A 16,405-nucleotide genomic window follows, 5' to 3' on the forward strand; every position below is an offset into this window, starting at 1 on the left:
AAGACCTGTTACTTGCTCTGCTCTAAGAAACAGAGTGCCATTGAAAGGAGTGATTACTGGGATAAGGTGGAGAAACTGTAATAGATGATTCCCGGTGTCTATGACACCCGCCGTTTGGTGCAACGCAGACCCGGTCGTGAGCATGGTGACACAGAGGACAGCCTTTGAGTTTTAATTCTCTTCGTTACCCAACAAAGTCATGTTAGGCTATATCAGTTATCCCGTAAGAGTTTTTGTGCCGAACCCACTACGGTGTTTCAGGTGCTGAGCTTGCAGCAGTGTGTAGAAGGGAGATTCCTATATGTGAGAAGTGTGCAGGAGGGCATGGGACAAAGGATTTTGTAGCATCGATAAAGCAGTATGTGTTAACTGTAGGGGTAGCCCTTGGTCATGACTGTGTTCCATTACATTTCACATAAGTCATTGGATGAAGGAGTCTTCTGTAGGGGGGGGGGGGGGTTTGTTAAGAACTGCAACACTCGGTCTGAACATTAACACGCATCGCTTGTGGTATGGTTTTGGAAGCATAAGGACCTTATCTTTCATTTAAAAAAACAAGCGGTTTAATTGATACACAACTTTATAGGGTTAAGGTTCCCACATGGCCATATTTCCATGTTACAGCTCTTGTTTACGGAAAACAGACATATGACAGAGTGGACTACCTGTGCTAATTAGCTATTTGTGTCTCTGAACACCTGTGTGTCAACAGAAGACAGATGCCACAAATGTGTTTTCACTGAAAATTACTGTCAGCTGCAACTGTGTTAAAGAAACTGCTTTTAAACACAGCAAGGTGACCAGGGACAATGGTATGGTTCAACAGTACAAATACTACCTACGCCCTTAGGGTTCTTGGAACTCAAAACGGCCCATCAAAAGGTTCTTCCAGGAACCCCATAGGGGGTCGGGTTCATGGTAGAACCTCCTTACTTGGTGGGGGTTCTTGCAGGTTTTTCCCTTGTATGATCTAAATATATATTTTTTGTGATGATACCATCTATCTTTACATATTTGTGCAAATCTTTCTAAAACAGAAAATGGACACAATTCAATGGATATCAATCAACAAAGAGGTAAGAATATGTAGGCTATAAGAATATGCTGAATGTAAAATAACTTTTGATAATGCTTTTCATACACATACCTTGGTTATAATGTAGAGGCTTATTATGGGATATTCATTGAAGAGGTAAGGGGGGGGGGGGTGGTAAATGTGATCTGCATAACATACCAATTGACATACCTTTGTATGCCTCGTCTGTATACCTACAGACACAAAAGTGAGCATTTCACTGTACCCTGCAATTACAAATGCGACCCTGTGTGTGTGACTAATAAAATCATCTAATCTAACTGGTTAAGTGGACATTAAGTGTATGTTTTGCATTTGTGATATTATTTTCAGGTAATTTGAAAGTAGAGGGATTTATGTTTCTAGAACAATACTGTAATTGAGAATCGATTCATGTTTAGATGGAGTATTTGTCTGTTTTGGATTCCAGAGCCAATTCACCCATTAAACAGAAAATGTAAGGTCCTTGGACTAATGAGTAATATTAGGCTCCTTTAGTCCAAATTAGGGCTAACTGTAGGGGTGCTCATGTTCCTGGGGATCAGAAATGTCCAGTGCCAGAGGCAGGTTGAAGTTGCCATGATCAGAGTTGTACAGAAGGTGTCGTATGCTGAGGCAGTGAAGAAAGTAGAGGAAGATGTGTCAAGGGTAAGGGATCCTAAGAGGCTCCAGGTGAGTAGTAGAATTTTGCCAGTACAGAGTGATAGGCCTACGAATGCAATGTGCTTCAGTAAGGTTGGCTTTTTAGTGTTTATTGCTATGGTTGTCAACTGTCCTGCAGGAATAGAATGTAAAATCACAGAAAATAGGTGTTGTGGTGGCAGTTGCAGAGGAGTACTTGGGTTTACGAGATTTTAAAGCAGAAGAGGGTGTGTTGAATGGTGTCCCGTCCTCCCAGGCCATGCCTGGTATAGGATAAGATGGGTTCAAAATAGTGAAATTGGGTGGTGGGTTCTTAATAATGAGTGAAGGGGTTTTTGTAATGCAAAGTATAATGGATTTATACTCCAGTCCATTTGGTGGCGGTAATAGGCCATTAATATTGGATGCCAACCTCCGTTAAACCCCACCGAATAATACTTTCTTGTAGCTAGCTAACGTTAACCCTTATTATAGCTCAGTTAGATAACCATTTCGGACTAATATAGTCGAATTAGTTAAGCTAATTAGAAATTGTAACGTTAGCCAACTAGCTTGCTAACTGAAATAATATTCTACAAAATGCATTTAATCTTTGTTTTAAACTGACTAGCGTAGCGTAGTTCATTTACGTTGGTGGCAGGCAAACTTGTTTTCTTCAGCTCAAACCGAGGGAAGTTAACAAGCTAACGTTAGCAAGCTACAATGACAATTCTGTGAATTCATGGGGGTGGACACACAATTAAATACGTCATTGGCTAACGGCCCCGATTTCCATCAAAACGTAAGTAATGACAGTATCGTTTTTATATTATGCAAATATAAGCTGCATAGCTAAGGTTATCTATGTTGCACCAAACATGTCTAGCTAGCTAACAGCAGCTGATTATAGCTAGCCAGCCAATAGCCAAACATTCGTAGGTAGATCCCTGACTAGCTTGTCTGTCGCTTTCCAGATTCAAACAAAATATAGCCTTCTTGTAAATAGAAGGATCTGGAAATACAGTACTATATCTTGCCAGATAACAAACATTTACTACTCTGTCAAACGTTAGTTTGATGAATGCATTCCAGTTCAGCTACCTAGCTTTATCTAGTTCCGATCCTTCTGTCACAAAGCAAAGATTACATAGGTAGCTAGTGTGATTGAAAGATTCCTTTCTTTTGCTCAATATGTTTTTATATATATATTGGCCTTTAAATAACTAGGGCCCAGAGTTTTTCCTGGTCAGGTTTATCAGGCCAGTCTTTCCTCCTCCTTTCAGGCCCACTGCCCATACCAATCAAGTTATATCATTAGTTACATTAGAACGTTAATATTCCTCTTAGATAAATTGTCTGACCTACCCTGATCACTTACATTGTCCAATGACTGACTGCCAGACCCAGTGTTTTATTCCCATATTCTCTCTCACACCCAGTCTGATGAGCATCCACTGAATGCCAGTGTGTGTTGTTTTGACTGATTCCATTGTCACGGTAAGCACATTATTGGAAGTGTTGACAGTGTTAGTTAGATATGATGTAATATTCTGCTTTATTCTCCTTCCCTCAGACCCATGGCAAAGTGGTTAAAGGACTACCTGAACTTCGGCAGCCGTCGTGACGCGCCCCAGCTTCCGCGTCCTGACTACACAGAGAGTGAGATCCTGAGGGCCTACAGAGCCCAGAAAGACCTGGACTTTGAAGACCCCTACCAGAGCGCAGAGAAATCACAAAATGACTGCTACGGTGGCTGTAGGGGGACAGTAAGCCTGCATGCGTTTCCCGCCTTGGCTTCTGTCCTTCCCGACGATGCAGAGGTGGGCAATGTTATCTTATAGGGCATGAACATGTTGTGTTATGACAGTGTTATTACAGCAGAGGCGGCTGGTTGACTGAGATATAGGAGGACTGACTCAATGTAATTGCTGGAATGCGATGGCTCTAACAGTATCAAACACATGGCTTTACAGGTGTTATGACCATGTTATTACAGGTCTTTTAAGGTTGTTATAATGTATTCCAGGTGAAGGTGGTGTCTCCCAAACACAGGCTGATCAAGGTGGACTCTCAGGAGTTCCGTCGCAGTAAGGTCCCCGTCAGCCCCGTCACCATCCACCAAGAACCGGTATGGAATGACAGTTGTTGTTTTTGATCTTCTCCCTCTCCTTCTTTGTATCCACATGATTCTCCTCATTTATGGCTTTGACTCTTTATTTTTGTTTACCCTTTTTCCTCACTATCCCACCCACCCTCCATCACTCTCTTCAGGTGCTTCCCTCTGCTCCTACAGTAGTAGGGGACTCCAACACCGACTACTCAGACCCGTTTGATGCCAGACCAGTTCCTCGGCTTAGAACAGATTGGGAGCCTAACCCTAACCCACACCTTACCTTGGACCTCAGCCCCATCACCAGTCCTACCCTGGTAGCCTTCAGCCCTAACCCTATCCTAGGTCTCAGTCTCCGTCCAGGGCACAGCAGCAGCTACATGGAACCCTTTGAAGCCCAGAGGGTCATCACAGGTCGGCTCCTTTTAGCTGTTGCCTACACACTCACACCTTGGACTTCACGCCTGGCTGTCTAAAATGACTGACATACTACTGAGATGCATAGACTTATAGTTAATTTAATGATTGTGTGTGTAGAGCTCCAGCGGGGCCGGCCAGGAGTGGGCAGTGGAAGGTCAGGGGCAGGGATCGGAGATCAACTCTATGATGACCCCTACGATGAGAGGACTCGACATCGCCACCGGGGGGCGCCACCGCAGCAGCAGGGGAGAGAGTTCCTCAGGAACGAAACGGTAACAATCTTCTTCTTCTTCTCTGTTTTGATTTCATCATCCTCCTACATCCTCTCCTCCTACTCTTCCAGAGAGAGGTCAGAAAGAGCAGGCTGCCCCAGGACGATGAGAGACCAGCAGAGGAGTACGACCAGCCCTGGGAATGGAAGAAGGACAACATCTCCAAAGCTCTAGCAGGTAGATATCTAATAGAGGAAAGCATCACTGAATTGTTGGGCTCTAAAACACATTCATCTCTAAAGCTCTAGCAAGTAGACCAGTGCTCTGATCTATTCTGGTGTAGGAGGCACCCAGTAGATGCTACAGTTTTACATTTTAGCCATTTAGCCGACGCTCTTATCCAGAGTGATTTACAGGAGCAATTAGAGTTCAGTGCCTTGCTCAAGGGCACACTTTTTCACCTCGTCTGCTCGGGATTTGAACCAGTGACCGGTAACTGGCTCAATGCTCTTAACTGCTAAGCTACCTGTTGCCCAGGTATTTAAGTAGTTGGCTAATAAAACTCTCCATTTGTAGTGAAGTTTGAGGGGGCAGAGTGGGAGAAGTCGTTAGCCCAGTCAGACCAGGCCAGACTACCCAGGACCAGCCCCACAGCCCCAGGGGGCGCAGCTAGCCTTCTGAGGCCTGGTGACACCACCCCTGTCCTGGGTGAGAGAGTGGACCCCTGCCTGCCCCTGGAGAGACAGGTGTAAGTTCCTTCCCTCAACCGCTGACTCAGGATAATTCAAAAAGCTCCCCCTGGCCGTGTGTCACACTGTTTTGTGTCCCTTGCTATGCGTCACACAGTAATATGTCCCCCTTGCAGGTGGTACCACGGTTCTGTGAGTCGTGTGGAGGCAGAGACTCTACTGACGTTGTGCAAAGAGAGTTCCTACCTGGTGAGGAAGAGCCAGGCCTGCCCACAAGACTACTCTCTCTCCCTCAGGTACCTTTACACACTCTCCCTCTCTCATTCTACTAATGTTCTACATTATTCCAATCACATCATCATACATCTGTTTTCCATGGGTTTTCCATATTTATCTAGGCCCTAATAAGGTGTTAAGGATTTTATAACGCTGATCTCTATTTCGCTCTCTTTCAGGAGTTGTCAGGGCTTCATGCATATGAAGTTCACTCGGAGTTCAGAGAGTCGTTACGTCCTGGGAGAGAACAGTCCTCCATTCTCCTCTGTACCAGAGGTCATCCACTACTACACCATGCACAAACTACCTATCAGAGGAGCTGAACACCTGTCTCTGCTCTACCCTGTCATAGTACAGACCCTCTGACCCCTCTCCACTCATTATCTGCACTACTTTAGTGCACTCTGATCAAAAGTAGTGCAATATATAGGCAATCGAGTGGGACACGGCTATTTATGATCTATTACTAATACAGATGGTGCTGTCGTCTGCGGAGATGCTAACATGGCTGCTGTGTAATTGTGTGATGTTATTCTTAGAGCGTCAACATGGTTCTGGTGGAAACCACAATGGTTAAACTATTACGGTTGAAGTTGGAAGTTTATATACACCTTAGCCAAATACATTTAAAATCAGTTTTTCACAATTCCTGACATTTAATCGTAGTAAAAATGCCCTATCTTAGGTCAGTTAGGATCACCACATTATTTTAAGAATGTGAAATGTCAGAATAATAGTAGAGAATGATTTATTTTATTTCACCACATTCCCAGTGGGTCAGAAGTTTACAAACTCAATTAGTATTTGGTAACATTGCCTTAAAATTGTTTAACTTGGGTCAAACATTTAGGGTTGCCTTCCACAAGCTTCCCACAATATGTTATTTCATCAGACCAAAGGTAATTTCTCCCCATGTGAGTTGCAAACCGTAGTCTGGCTTTTTTATGGTGGTTTTGGAGCAATGGCTTCTTCCTGGCTAAGTGACCTTTCAGGTTGTCGATAGAGGACTCATTTTACTGTGGATATAGATACTTTTGTACCGATTTCTTCTAGTATCTTCACAAGGTCCTTTGCTGTTGTTCTGGGATTGATTTGCACTTTTCGCACCAAAGTACGTTCATCTCTAGGAGACAGAACGTGTCCCCTTCCTGAGCCGTATGACGGCTGCGAGGCCCCATGGTGTTTATATTTGGGTACTATTGTTTGTATAGATGAACATGGTACCTTCAGACGTGTGTAAATTGCTCCCAAGGATGAACCAGACTTGTGAAGGTCTACAACTTTTTTTTCTGAGATCTTGGCTGAAATCTTTTGATTTTCCCATGATGTCAAGCAAAGAGGCACTGAGTTTGAAGGTAGGCCTTGAAATACATCCACAGGTACACCTCCAATTGACTCAAATGATGTCAATTAGCCTATCAGAAGCTTCTAAAGCCATGACATTATTTTCTGGAATTGTCCATGCTATTTAAAGGCACAGTCAACTTAGTGTATGTAAACTTCTGACCCACTGGAATTGAGATACAGTGAAATAATCTGTCTGTAAATAGTTGTTGGAAAAAGTACTTGTCATGCACAAAGTAGATATCCTAACCGACTTGCCAAAACTATAGTTTGTTAACAAGAAATTTGTGGAGTGGTTGAAAAACAAGTTTTAATGACTCCAAACTAAGTGTATGTAAACTTCCGACTTCAACTGTATATGGCCAAAGGCAAATGCTGTAACAGAGCAGGTTACTGTATGTCAATAGAATATTATCGATCATCTGTATCGCACATTGATTAGCTTGCTGTACCAGGGTGGGAGTTTCATCCAATAGTGTTATACAGTAGACTGCTACATCGCTATAGTGGAAAGCTATTATATAAATGTGTGCTTGAAAGCTATTTCAGTCCTTATATGTATGAATGTTGGTGTTTTACACCTGAGTGTACAAAATATTAGGAATACCTTCCTGATATTGAGTTGCACCCCCTTTCGCCCGCAGAACAGCCTCAGTTCGCCGGGTCATGGACTACAAGGTGTCGAAAGCGTTCCACAGGGATACTGGCCCATGATGACTCCAATGCTTCCCACAGTTGTCAAGTTGGCTGGATGTCCTTTGAGTGGTGGACCATTCTTGATACACACAGGAAACTGTTGCGTGTGAAAAACCCAGCAGCGTTGCAGTTCTTGACACACTCAATCCGGAGCGCGTACTACCATACCCCGTTCAAAGGCACTTGAATATTTTGTCTTGCCCATTCACACTGAATGGCGCACATACACAATCCATGTCTGAATTGTCTATAGGCGTAAAAATCCTCCTTTAACCGGTCTCCTCCCCTTCATACACACAGGTGACATCAATAAGGGATCATAGCTTTCACCTAGTCAGTGTGTAATGGAAAGAGCAGGTGCTCCTAATGTTTTGTACACTCAGTGTAGTTGTGTGTTAAAGTGTGAATGTTTTTGGGACTTTGATCATGAAAGCTAAAGAATAATAGGTAGGTTTGTTACTGTGGTTCTGTTTGTAAGATTTTCTCATGTTGTATGAAAATAAAGTGTTTTTTTTTTTACTGTGTTGAAAGTCTAACCAAATATACACAGGTAGGGGGAAGGAATAAGGGTTGTTAAGATAAATATATTTGCTACTTTCCATTGTCCATACTAATATCATTGCTTCATTCTAATTGGTATGCGTTTAAATTGGAATTGCAAGAAAGACTGAACAAATACCAGCATGTGCATTCAATTATTATTATTATTTTTATTTTTAATTTCACCTTTATTTAACCAGGTAGGCTAGTTGAGAACAAGTTCTCATTTACAACTGGGACCTGGCCAAGATAAAGCATAGCAGTTCGACACATACAACAACACCGAGTTACACATGGAGTAAACAAAACATATAGTCAATAATACAGTGAGTGCAAATAAGGGAGTTAAGGCAATAAATAGGCCATGGTGGCGAAGTAATTACAATATGGCAATTAAACACTGATGTGCAAAAGATGGATGTGCAAGTAGAGATACTGTGGTGCAAAAGGAGCAAAATAAATAAATACAGTATGGGAATGAGGTAGATAAATGGGCTGTATACAGATGGGCTATGAACAGGTGCAGTGATCTGTGAGCTGCTCTGACCGCTGGTTCTTAAAGCTAGTGAGGGAGATGGGAATCTCCAGCTTCAGTGATTTTTGCAGTTTGTTCCAGTCAGTGGCAGCAGAGAACTGGAAGGAAAGGCGACCAAAGGAGGAATTGGCTTTGGGGGTGACCAGTGAGATATACCTGCTGGAGCGTGTGCTACGAGTGGGTGCTGCTATGGTGACCAGCGAGCTGAGATAGGGTGGGGCTTTACCTAGCAGAGACTTGAAGATAACCTGTAGCCAGTGGGTTTGGCGACGAGTATGAAGCGAGGGCCAGCCAATGAGAGCGTACAGGTCGCAGTGGTGGGTAGTATAGTGGGGCAAAAAAAGTATTTAGTCAGCCACCAATTGTGCAAGTTCTCCCATTTAAAAAGATGAGAGAGGCCTGTAATTTTCATCATAGGTACACTTTAACTATGACAGACAAAATGAGGAAAAAAATCCAGAAAATCACATTGTAGGATTTTTAATGAATTTATTTGCAAATTATGGTGGAAAATAAGTATTTGGTCACCTACAAACAAGCAAGATTTCTGGCTCTCATAGACCTGTAACTTCTTCTTTAAGAGGCTCCTCTGTCCTCCACTCGTTACCTGTATTAATGGCACCTGTTTGAACTTGTTATCAGTATAAAAGACACTTGTCCACAACCTCAAACAGTCACACTCCAAACTCCACTATGGCCAACAACCAAAGAGCTGTCAAAGGACACCAGAAACAAAATTGTAGACCTGCACCAGGCTGGGAAGACTGAATCTGCAATAGGTAAGCAGCTTGGTTTGAAGAAATCAACTGTGGAAGACATACAAGACCACTGATAATCTCCCTCGATCTGGGGCTCCACGCAAGATCTCCCCCCATGGGGTCAAAATGATCACAAGAACGGTGAACAAAAATCCCAGAACCACACGGGGGGACATAGTGAATGACCTGCAGAGAGCTGGGACCAAAGTAGCAAAGCCTACCATCAGCAAGGGCATTGAAGATGAAACGTGGCTGGGTCTTTCAGCATGACAATGATCCCAAACACACCGCCCGGGCAACGGAGGAGTGGCTTCGTAAGAAGCATTTCAAGGTCCTGGAGTGGCCTAGCCAGTCTCCAGATCTCAACCCCATAGAAAATCTTTGGAGGGAGTTGAAAGTCTGTGTTGCCCAGCAACAGCCCCAAAACATCACTGCTCTAGAGGAGATCTGCATGGAGGAATGGGCCAAAATACCAGCAACAGTGTGTGAAAACCTTGTGAAGACTTACAGAAAACGTCTGACTTCTGTCATTGCCAACAAAGGGTATATAACAAACTATTGAGATCAACTTTTGTTATTGACCAAATACCTATTTTCCACCATAATTTGCAAATAAATTCATAAAAAATCCTACAATGTGATTTTCTGGATAATTTTTTTCTCATTTTGTCTGTCATAGTTGAAGTTGGCAAAAAAACTATGAAATTGTTGCCAGCAGGCCTGTAATGATGAAAATTACAGGCCTGTCTCATCTTTTTAAGTGGGAGAACTTGCACAATTGGTGGCTGACTAAATACTTTTTTGCCCCTGTAAATGGAGCTTTGGTGACAAAACGGATGGCACTGTGATAGACTACATGCAGTTGGCTGAGTAGAGTGTTGGAGGCTATTTTATAGATGACATCGCCGAAGTCAAGGATCGGTAGGATGGTCAGTTTTACGAGGGTATGTTTGGCAGCATGAGTGAAGGAAGCTTTTTTGCGAAATAGGAAGCCGATTCTAGATTGGAGATGCTTAATGTGAGTCTGGAAGGAGAGTTTACAGTCTAGCCAGACACCTAGGTATTTGTAGTTATCCACGTGTTCTAAGTCAGAGCCATCCGGAGTAGTGATGCTGGATGGGCGGGCAGGTGCGGGCAATGATCGGTTGAATAGCATGCATTTAGTTTTATTTGCGTTTAAGAGCAGTTGGAGGCTACGGAAGGAGAGTTGTATGGCATTGAAGCTCGTCTGGAGGTTAGTTAACACAGTGTCCAAAGAAGGGCCAGAAGTATACAGAATGGTGTCGTCTGCGTAGAGGTGGATTAGAGAATCACCAGCAGCAAGAGTGACATCATTGATGTAGAGAGTCGGCTAGAGAATTGAACCCTGTGGCACCCCCATAGAGACTGCCAGAGGTCCGGACAACAGGCCCTCCGATTTGACACACAGCTCTATCAGAGAAGTAGTTGGTGAACCAGGCGAGGCAATCATTTGAGAAACCAAGGCTGTTGAGTCTGCCAATAAGAATGTGGTGTTTGACAGAGTCGAAAGCCTTGGCCAGGTCGATGAAGACGGCTGTACAGTAATGTCTCTTATTGATGGCGGTTATGATATCGTTAAGGACCTTGAGCGTGGCTGAGGTGCACCCATGACCAGCTCGGAAACCAGATTGCATAGCGGAGAAGGTACGATGTGATTCAAAATGGGCAGTAATCTGTTTGTTAACTTGGCTTTCGAAGACCTTAGAGATGCAGGGTAGGATAGATATAGGTCTGTAGCAGTTTGGGTCTAGAGTGTCTCCCCCTTTGAAGAGGGGGATGACCGCAGCAGCTTTCCAATCTTTGGGAATCTCAGACGACACAAAATAGAGGTTGAACAGGCTAGTAATAGGGGTTGCAACAATTTTGGCAGATAATTTATGAAAGAGAGGGTCCAGATTGTCTAGCCCGGTTGATTTGTAGGGGTCCAGATTTTGCAGCTCTTTCAGAACATCAGCTATCTGGATATAGGTGAAGGAGAAATGGTGGGGGCTTAGGCAGGTTGCTGTGGAGGGTGCCGGGCAGTTGACTAGGGTAGGGGTAGCCAGGTGGAAAGCATGGCCAGCCGTAGAGAAATGCTTATTGAAATTCTCAATTATTGTGGATTTGTCGGTTGTAACAATGTTTCCTAGCCTCAGAGCAGTGGGTAGTTGGGATGAGGTGCTCTTATTCTCCATGAACTTTACAGTGTCCCAGAACTTTTTTGAGTTTGTACTGCAAGATGCAAATTTCTGTTTAAAAAAGCTAGCCTTAGCTTTCCTAACTGCCTGCGTATATTGGTTCAATAATGTCTTCATTATGTTTAAGGACTCTTGGAAGATTAGTCCAAATGGGGACTAAAAGAGATCCAAATCAAATCAATCAAATCTTTATGAAAGCCTTTCACATCACAGTGTTTGACATGGCCGACGATTTGGATACAAGCGTCACCATAGCAACCACCAGGCGTCAGTATTAGCGTAAGCAAGGATAAACATCAAGGGTGCGTTCGTAAATTCACTTGGCTGGTTATTTAGAGTGTGTTCGGAAATTCAATCTGGAGTGCCAGAGTGCGCTCAGACTGCACCTGGACGTTCATAAATTTGTTTCCCTCTCGGAGCGTTCAGAGCGCCCACTGGACGCTTTGGCTAGCAGTCAAGCACCCAAGCTAACTGGCTAAAGGTGGCTAAATTGCTAGCTACTTCAAGACACAAATGAAAGAACACCTCACTCTAACCATTGTACTCGCCATAGCAGAGCAGATTAGGCTTTTTTTTCATGTTATCTAGAGCGTTTGTGACTAACTGTGCTGCTGGCAACAATTTCATAGTTTTTTTGCCAACTTCTACCTACCCGGAAATTTTCTATGGGTGTTGCACGTTCGTAAATTCATCCGTTATTCAGCGTTCTGGGACAAACGAGAGTGCTCTGAAATTGGAGTAGATAACCAGAGTTCATTTACGAACGCACCCGAGAGTGCTCTGAAATCTGAGTAGATTGCCACAATGAATATACAAGCGCACCCCTACTCCGATTTCAGTACCAGAACGCAGAATAACTACCTATTGAATTTATGAACTGTTGAATATTACAGGTATCAGGAAAAAAACGTTATTAAATTGTTGCCAACAGCGCAGTTACAGTCACCAACTCTCTAGATGACATGAAAACAGCTTAACCTGCTCTGCTAGCGCGAGTTAAATGGTTAGAGTGAGGTGTTCTCTCATTTATGTCTGGAAGTAACTAGCAAGCTAGCCAACTTTAGCCAGTTATCTTGGGTGCTCGACTGCCATTGTGAGGTCAGAACGCTCGGATCAACCCTACTCCTCGGCCAGAGCGTCAACTGTGCGCTCTGAATTTACGAACGAACAATCTGACATTTCTCTCAATTTACGAACGCACAGAGCGCGTTTACGAACACACCCCAAGTTGATCGCGAGGCAGCGGCAGGTAGGCGACGTGATAAAATAACGTGATAATATGGTGTACTCATGAACTGACTCACTAGCCTATGTTATCATTGTTCGAGGTGAATTTTTCCTACTGTAGTAGTAAGTAAAGTCGTTGTCAACTTCGCATCCAGTGCATAGTTGACAGCATATTTGCGAGAAGGTTCAAATGATTGTCTTACTAGTGGTCATGTCAGCTCTTATGTCATGTTTATGCCATTGTTTGGCTATTTCCATGTCATAATAAGGTGTTATTGTTACCCCTTTTGACTTTGCACTTATCTCCCAATGAAGAAATGGTGTGTGCACTGTGTTCAGAGACATTTAAAGGAAAGTACAATAAACCTGTGGAGGCTGCTGAGGGGAGCAAGGTACATAATAATGGCTGGAAAGGAGCTAATGGAATGGTATCTTACACATGGAAACCATATTTGATGTATTTGACACCATTCCAACTATTCCACTCCAGCCATTACCACGAGCCTGTCATCCCCAATTAAGGTGCCACCAACCTCCTGTGCAATAAACAGTCATTTTTGTGTTATGCTTCAGCAGCTCACGTATCCATGGCTACCCGGATGGTGCAACTCGCTCAGCCCAAACCCAGCCTGCTCCGATTCCCTGACCGGTACTGCCACACAAACACACACACACACACACACACTGACTGACTGACTGACTGACTGATTCTTTTCCTTCCAGACGGTCAGTCTACTGGCTAGATGAACTCCCACCTGAAAGAAATGGCTCCACCACCACGTTTGGTAAGATCTCTTTCTGTCCCCATCCCTTTTTCACTCTCTCTTTCTGTCTCTATTTATTTGACCTTTATTTGACCTTTATTTAACTAGGCAAGTTAGTTAGGAACAAATTATTATTTTCAATGTCGGCCTAGGAACAGTGGGTTAACTGCCTTGTTCAGGGGCAGGACGACAGATTTTTACCTTGTCAATTCGGGTATTCGATCTTGCAACCTTTCGGTTACTAGTCAAACGCTCTATGATGTTTGTGTTGTGGATAATTTACTTTATAATCACCTTTTTAATGTTATTGTTTTTGTTGTAGAGTTGACTCCCCACTGGTCCCAGCTGTGTGGCAGGAAGCGGCTTAATTCTGGGTTTGAACAGAGCAGGTAACACTTCATAATGTTGTACAGTATGTTAATGATGTGTATAATAATGCATGATGACTCTCCTCCTCCCTCTCCAGGTTATCTCCCCAATGGGAGGTCAGTGTAGCAGCTTTGAGTGCCTATCCATCCAATAGACTGTGTTCTCTGGCTTTGCCCCGCCTCCCCACCATAGGCTGGGAACCTGACCGCCCCCTACTGGCCTCCGTGAGTACCACACACACACACCTCAATGTATAACCCTCTATCTGTGTCTCTCTCTGCATATATCTATCTCTCTTGTTTCCTCTCTTTGTGTGTGTTTCTCTCTCTAGCTGAGCAGAGCGGTGCAGACTGCAGTAGCCAGTCCTAGGGTCTGCCAGTTGGCCTGTCCCAAGCGGAGGCAGGGTCTCTATTCGTCCAAGACCTCACTGGCACCCCCCCACCCAGCTGTAACCTCCTCCCGACTACAGCTCCTTGCCCGTAAGACACTTAGGATACCTCGTATTTACCTCAGACAGTAACGTTTAGTAACGGCCACCCAACTACATTGCAAAGTAAATGTGGTGTTCATTTTTAGAGTAGCGACAATTTTCAGGCTATCTACAACTGTCTCGTGCACACACACACTCTCTCTCTCCATTACTCTCTCCGTCTCCTTCCTCCTCCCCATCCCACCTCCCCTCTCCCAGTCCCTAAGTCTGACCACCCCCAGTATGCCCAGGACCGTCCAGTCATCTGGCCAGTGCCTGGGCCAGTGAGGAAGGCAGTAGCCAGTGAGAGGGTGCAGGTCCTTTCACGGCCCAATCAGCGGAAGGCGCTGTTCCAAGGCTACAACCCGTACACGGTTACCCTAGCTGCACGCTCCGCTAGCGCCTCGCCGCGCCTACAGGTGAGCTGTGTTTCTCTCATTTACTCATTCATTTAAATAATTTAATAAAAATGTCATTAGTTTGTCTGTTTGTTTATTACAGGAGCTTTGTCTGCCCCTGCCGCGGAAATGCAAGGGCAAATAGACGAATGCATCTCATCTCACACCTCTACAGTACCCCCAGCCGCCTCTTCTTCAGATACTCTTTTCTCCTGTACAGCATGTCCCTGATCACCACTGCTCCATAATAAAGACCCTCTATGATCTCATTGAGGCATGTTGCTGGGTCTTTGTTCTGGTCCAACGGGACCACTGGCTTTAGAAGGTGGATTGTTTAGTGCTGCGACGTTCAACAGCGTGCTGAACATTCTACTGAACTGAAGTGACTTTTACTATCACCAAAGGGGAGTTGTCACGGACCTAGAATATTACAACGCACATTACATACATAAAGCGAAAACCACCTGAATGTAAAAGTGTACCTTATATATTTTACTGTGTAATTGTAGTATGTGACAGATGAAGGAAACCTGAAAAAGGATGTAATATCTTTAATGAATATTCCCTCTCTTGTTAACACTCTACTGCACATACAGTTGAAGTCGGAAGTTTACATACACTTAGTTTGGAGTCATTAAAACTTGTTTTTCAACCACTCCACAAATTTCTTGTTAACAAACTATAGTTTTGGCAAGTCGGTTAGGATGTCTACCAAGTCATTTTTCCAATAATTGTTCACAGACAGATTATTTCACTTATAATTCACTGTATCACAATTCCAGTGGGTCAGAAGTTTACATACACTAAGTTGACTATGCCTTTAAACAGCTTGGAAATTTCCAGAAAATTATGTCATGGCTTTAGAAGCTTCTGATAGGCTAATTGGCACAATTTGAGTCAATTAGAGGTGTACCTGTGGATGTATTTCAAGGCCTACCTTCAAACTCAGTGCCTCTTTGCTTGACATCATGGGAAAATCAAAAGATTTCAGCCAAGACCTCCACCAAAAAGTTATAGACCTCCACAAGTCTGGTTCATCCTTGGGGCAATATACAAAGGCAGCACGTTCATCTGTACAAACAATAGTACACAAGTATAAACACCATGGGACCACGTAGCTGCCATACCACTCAGGAAGGAGACACGTTCTGTCTCCTAGAGATGAACATACTTTGGTGCGAAAAGTGCAAATCAATCCCAGAACAACAGCAAAGGACCTTGTGAAGATACTGGAGGAAACGGGTACAAAAGTATCTATATCCACAGTAAAACAAGTCCTATATCAACATGAACTGAAAGGCCGCTCAGCAAGGAAGAAGCCACTGCTCCAAAACCGCCATAAAAATGCCAGACCACAGTTTTTGCAACTGCACATGGGGACAAAGATCGTACTTTTTGGAGAAATGTCCTCTGGTCTGAAGAAACAAAAATATAATTGTTTGGCAATAATGACCATCGTTATGTTTGGAGGAAAAAGGGTTTGCAAGCCTGAGAACACCATCCCAACCGTGAAGCACAGTGGTGGTAGCATCATGTTGTGGGGGTGCTTTGCTGCAGGAGGGACTGGTGCACTTCCCGAAATAGATGGCATCATGAGAAAGGGAAATTATGTGGATATATTGAAGCAACATCTCAAGACATCAGTCAGGAAGTTAAAGCTTGGTCGCAAATGGATCTTCCAAATGGACAATGACCCCAAGCATA

At 43.7% G+C, this 16,405-nt stretch overlaps 2 protein-coding genes across 5 annotated transcripts; both read left to right on the forward strand.

The window, feature by feature from the left end:
• Positions 1–1,683: 1,683 nt before the first annotated feature.
• LOC109879751 (SH2 domain-containing adapter protein F-like) lies at positions 1,684–7,962 on the forward strand. 2 transcript variants are annotated; one of them, XM_020471915.2, is made up of 9 exons: positions 1,684–1,747; positions 3,270–3,516; positions 3,723–3,824; positions 3,968–4,220; positions 4,344–4,498; positions 4,570–4,675; positions 5,015–5,186; positions 5,304–5,423; positions 5,583–6,089. In XM_020471915.2, exons 2-9 carry the CDS (start codon positions 3,274–3,276, stop codon positions 5,767–5,769), a joined length of 1,338 nt encoding a protein of 445 aa, XP_020327504.1. In that variant the 5' UTR covers positions 1,684–1,747; positions 3,270–3,273; the 3' UTR covers positions 5,770–6,089. The 2 variants fall into 2 exon arrangements, with proteins under 2 accessions (XP_020327504.1, XP_020327502.1); XM_020471913.2 differs by lacking the exon at positions 1,684–1,747 and adding an exon at positions 2,116–2,498 and having other exon boundaries at positions 5,583–7,962.
• A 2,209-nt stretch (positions 7,963–10,171) lies between these two features.
• spmap2 (sperm microtubule associated protein 2) lies at positions 10,172–14,970 on the forward strand. 3 transcript variants are annotated; one of them, XM_020471910.2, is made up of 8 exons: positions 10,172–10,220; positions 13,275–13,350; positions 13,425–13,486; positions 13,788–13,854; positions 13,932–14,058; positions 14,166–14,313; positions 14,523–14,722; positions 14,805–14,970. In XM_020471910.2, exons 2-8 carry the CDS (start codon positions 13,289–13,291, stop codon positions 14,844–14,846), a joined length of 708 nt encoding a protein of 235 aa, XP_020327499.1. In that variant the 5' UTR covers positions 10,172–10,220; positions 13,275–13,288; the 3' UTR covers positions 14,847–14,970. The 3 variants fall into 3 exon arrangements, with proteins under 3 accessions (XP_020327499.1, XP_020327497.1, XP_020327498.1); XM_020471908.2 differs by lacking the exon at positions 10,172–10,220 and adding an exon at positions 12,136–12,723; XM_020471909.2 differs by lacking the exon at positions 10,172–10,220 and adding an exon at positions 12,136–12,723 and having other exon boundaries at positions 13,278–13,350.
• The last annotated feature ends 1,435 nt before the right edge of the window (positions 14,971–16,405 follow it).

Source organism: Oncorhynchus kisutch, linkage group LG16 (genome assembly GCF_002021735.2).
Source record: "Oncorhynchus kisutch isolate 150728-3 linkage group LG16, Okis_V2, whole genome shotgun sequence".
In the NCBI taxonomy this organism is placed as follows: domain Eukaryota; kingdom Metazoa; phylum Chordata; class Actinopteri; order Salmoniformes; family Salmonidae; genus Oncorhynchus; species Oncorhynchus kisutch.